The 4,538-nt window shown below is 33.3% G+C and overlaps 1 protein-coding gene across 1 annotated transcript in view; it reads left to right on the forward strand.

The window, feature by feature from the left end:
• The first annotated feature begins 3,860 nt into the window (after positions 1 to 3,860).
• tmem135 (transmembrane protein 135) overlaps positions 3,861 to 4,538 on the forward strand; it is a 7,427-nt gene continuing 6,749 nt past the window's right edge. Inside the window, exon 1 of the mRNA XM_014003218.1 lies at positions 3,861 to 4,118. Within this exon, the coding sequence (XP_013858672.1) occupies positions 3,981 to 4,118 (138 nt within the window). The 5' untranslated portion in view covers positions 3,861 to 3,980. The remainder of the gene's footprint in view (positions 4,119 to 4,538) is intronic.

Below are 4,538 nucleotides of genomic sequence, written 5' to 3' on the forward strand. Positions count from 1 at the left end.
CTGTCATCACCATGGCCGACAGACCCCCATGCGTGGGTGCAAGTAGTACAGATAGTACAGGAAACCAAAACTGCCTGATTACATATGGGGTTCAGCCCATTCCTGTTCAAATCACAGAAATGCCTATTCACATTGGATTAGTATTYTCACAGGACCTTGGAGTTCAGCGAAATATAGTAGGTAATTTATTTTTTTTTTGGGGGGGGTTTACATTACAAATTACTGACATGGCTGATTCGCACAGGATTAACAACACAAACAATCTCTGTGATTATTACAAATAGCATGGGGTCCCTATAAAACTAATCCCGTCAGAATAGGGCTTTATTTTTCACTAAATCTTTAGGGGTGGCTATACCATCCCAAAAATAACAAATCTAACAGTCTGATTTAATATTTAAGCTCTAAAAGTGTGATTCACAAACAGCTTTTAGCAGAAAACTTAACTGAATGATGTCACTTCTGAAGTCTTTGCTGAATTTGTTCCCTTTTTTAAGACCCAACTTACAGATATTTTATATGCTGTAAGATTTTTTGCAGCACTGGTACTTTGTCCTTTGTGTTTTGCTATACTTTTTTATTTTTATACACAACATGCTGACATAAATAATAAAAATAAACCAAATGAAATAGCAGCAAGGCCCAAGTCTGACTTTGGAAGACCTTTGTAGTTTTWAAGAACCATTGGCAGCACAAGAAAKTAGCTACTTAAAAGCAGATTGTTAAGAATTGAAGGTGAACAATGTTTGCATATATCTGTACATTTCTTGAGGGAATTATTCAAACATATTGCTCAAATTTTTTAAGTTTCCAAAACATTGGTCCACTCTGGATTTTTGGTGTTCTGAAAATTCTGTTCAACATTGTGTGCTTTATTTTACTATCATCTATTTAATTTTTGACTGATAAGAGACAGACTGTTAAAGAATTGGCACAGCACATTTTAACACTTTGTGGTGAGAACTAGACAACATGTTCTGCCCATGAAATGTTGCTGTTTCTGATGTCTATCAGCYATTCTGCAATTAGACAGGAAATTTGTGTTATGTTGATGCCAAGTGTGCCATGTCAAACAATGAAAGTCGTTTTGTTTTTACCAAAGACAAGCAAAAACAAAAATAATTATTAGACTGATTCTGTCTGAAATGATGGACAGTGGAGATTTCAAAAATAAGACATAACAGGTATCATGTGGGAATATGATTTGAAATTATTTAAAGTTGCAGTAAGGTCTGATCTTWGGTTGCATTTTAATGAGGCAGATGCTTTTGTAATCCCACACCATTACAAGAGAAACCAAGATCAAAAATCTACTTGTCATTTTGATAATCAAATTTTTAGGTTATGAAAGGACCGAGTTTTAATTATCAGTTGATGGCTCTTGGGTAGAGCTGCCTAAACAAACAATYCAATCTTCCTTTGACCTTTTTAACCCCAATTTACTGGAAAGGGACTGTTAGATTAGCACTCCTTGAAGATACTGCAGAACATACCGCAGCCTGTCTTGCAGAACAGTAAGMTTCTGTGACAGCTTCTTCCCCACRGCCATCAGACTTACACTGCATACTCAGAATTTTTTTTCATTGCTCAGCTGCTGATCAAACACTCCCTGAACTGTATCTCATCTGCCTGTTCATCGTCTTTGCACACATACTGTTATTTATTGCACAAATGCAAATATGCACACCTTACTAGATATCTTTTTATTTAAACAACCTCAAACTCGATCTTGATCTGGATTCTACCTCACTCTATTTTTTAATTGTTTTGTTTTTATATTCCTAACACATTTTACTTTGTATAATTTAGTATTTCAAACTTTGTTACTTCATAGTTTGTCAAGCTGTTTTTGTCGTGTGCATGTATTTGACAAGGTCAATTAGCTGTGGTGGCCATTTTGAATTAGGCTGACTCCAGAAGGGAATCAGTTCAAAGAGATTTATTAAAAATCACACATTGGTTGATGAGATATTTRCGTATCAGGCAGAAAAAAACACACACAAACAGACCTACAGTATTTTTTATAAAGGCTGGCAATAAAAATGTAAAGTATCACAACTTATTTGTCAAATGTAAAGACCTGATCTATACATCAATCATGCATTCAATCATCACTAAGAGTTTGTAATGATATATACGTACGTGTAGGAATCCTCACAGTCAGCAGGTCAGAAGCTGATTGTGTTATCTTTTGTCTCAACACTTGCTTTTTGCCCTCTGAACCCCTACATTACTGAAGGAACACACAGTTTAATTGTACAGTCTGACACAGAAGAGTATAATATCTTGTTGTTTCTCTTTATTGTTGGTGTGTTTTAAGGCAAAAATAGTTATCACTCTTCTTGATTGTGAAATAATTAAATAATAGCTTACAAAAACATTACATTAAATACATCAACATTTTTTAAAAAATATTATTTTGTGCTCTGTAAGAGATATGAATGCATCAAGATCAGACACAGATATATGCACAATAATAGTTTTATTAACCTGTTTATTGTTTGAAACACATCTTTTCTCTTGATTTCATAACCAATGCTTGCTCGCTTGAGAAACTGTTAAACCTTTTAAAACAGTTTTAATTAAAATGCCACTGATTTGCACTTAATTTAGCAGTTTTTATTTCTAAAGCTAAATTCTCTGATTGCAAATCAAATTTGATTGATCTTTTACTCTCTACAGACTTATAATTGCTTTAAAGCATTTTAATTGTACACTCAAACTAGATTTTTCTACTCATGTGAAAACACAACATTTTCTGTTAGGTACAGTATTTTATAGATCCTGGAGGGAAATTCTAAATTTAAAGTAGCATCATGACAATAAACACATTAAACAAATTCAATTAAACTAAAATGATCAATTACATGTTTATCAAGACATTAAATAAACATTACACTTATTAAAATAAACACATTGAAAAACTAAAATAATCAAATGAATGGTTGTAATGACACTAAATAAATACATAATTGGCTATATTTAACTCAATAATAGGAATAATAATATTTAACTCATTACAAAAATATGTTTAAAATTGCTCATAACATTATATAATCAAGTTGAACTCACCAAATAAACTAAAACATTCAAATGAACGTTTAATTATGACACTAGTAATAAACTTATTAAATAAAAATTGAATGTCTATCATGCCAGTAAGAAAACCTTTAAACTAGGCACTGTGCTTTTTTTTATTATTATTAGTTCAAATTTGACAAAAATATACAAAAAATATAATGGAAAATAAAGAGACTGTTACAAAAATATATAATCAACAAATATGTAACATGAACATAAACAAATTATCACAAAGTGGTCTGGTTATGAGACAAAACCTTTTAAAAATAGTTCTTGTTTTTCCAAGTTTCTGATTATTTAGGCACTGTCCTATTTTTTCTTTTTTTATGGATTTGTCTATTTTATTAAAGGAACATCAGCATTCTCAGAAAATTTGCATATAAACAAATGATAACACAAAAATAATCTCCAAATGAGACATGGAAAANTCACAAAGTGGTCTGGTTATGAGACAAAACCTTTTAAAAATAGTTCTTGTTTTTCCAAGTTTCTGATTATTTAGGCACTGTCCTATTTTTTCTTTATTTATCACAAAGGGGTCTGGTTATGAGACAAAACTTTTTAAAAATAGTTCTTGTTTTTCCAAATTTCTGATTATTTAGGCATTGTCCTTTTTTTTCTTTTTTTATGGATTTGTCTATTTTATTAAAGGAACCTCAGCATTCTCAGAAAATTTGCATATAAACAAATGATAACACAAAAATAATCTCCAAATGAGACATGGAAAAGTTGACATACAGTCAGCATGTGCACAGGCACTGTCCTTTTCTAGCTCCGTTTTGATTTCCGGGGAACGTAAACGCGATTCTCACGTTACGCACACGGCGTTTTCTCGTGCCCGCGCCCGTCGGCGCGTCACAGCCGCATGTAGTTTGTTTCGGTTCAGTAGCAACACAGACATGGCTGCTTTCAGTAAGATACATAACAGCTGCTACGAAGTCGGTCATACCTGGAGCCCATCGTGTGTGCAGGCCGCTCTAGACGTCACCAGCGGGGCTCTGGAGGTGTCTTTCAAAATATATGCYCCTCTTTACCTGGTAAGATGTTTTTACCCACATATGAATCAGTCTTAACCTACTAGCTAAAGTTATGTAGCTAATCATCGTCCTACAAACCTCCTGAGAAAGGTTGGTTAATGATACTACTGAGGTCTAGTTTGTGTAATGCTTGGGCAAACAGAAAAAAAAAAAAGGCTGAAAACATTTGTGCAATGTTGCACTTTTATAAAGCTTCAAAAGGTCATGGTGAAAAGGACTTTCATACTCAGCAAAGTTAAGTTAGTTCGCACAAGTTCTGCTTGTTATTGTAATTAAACAATGTGGCTGACCGTAAAAAGCAGTTTATTACATCTCTCCAGGTGTGTCTGATAAGAACCAAATCCAGGTTTAGTCCAAAGCTAGGCTTTAGTTACTAAAAACAGGTTTCCAACCAGAACTGGACCAAACCAGCACAAGCAC

Source organism: Austrofundulus limnaeus, unplaced genomic scaffold (genome assembly GCF_001266775.1).
Source record: "Austrofundulus limnaeus strain Quisiro unplaced genomic scaffold, Austrofundulus_limnaeus-1.0 Scaffold17, whole genome shotgun sequence".
In the NCBI taxonomy this organism is placed as follows: domain Eukaryota; kingdom Metazoa; phylum Chordata; class Actinopteri; order Cyprinodontiformes; family Rivulidae; genus Austrofundulus; species Austrofundulus limnaeus.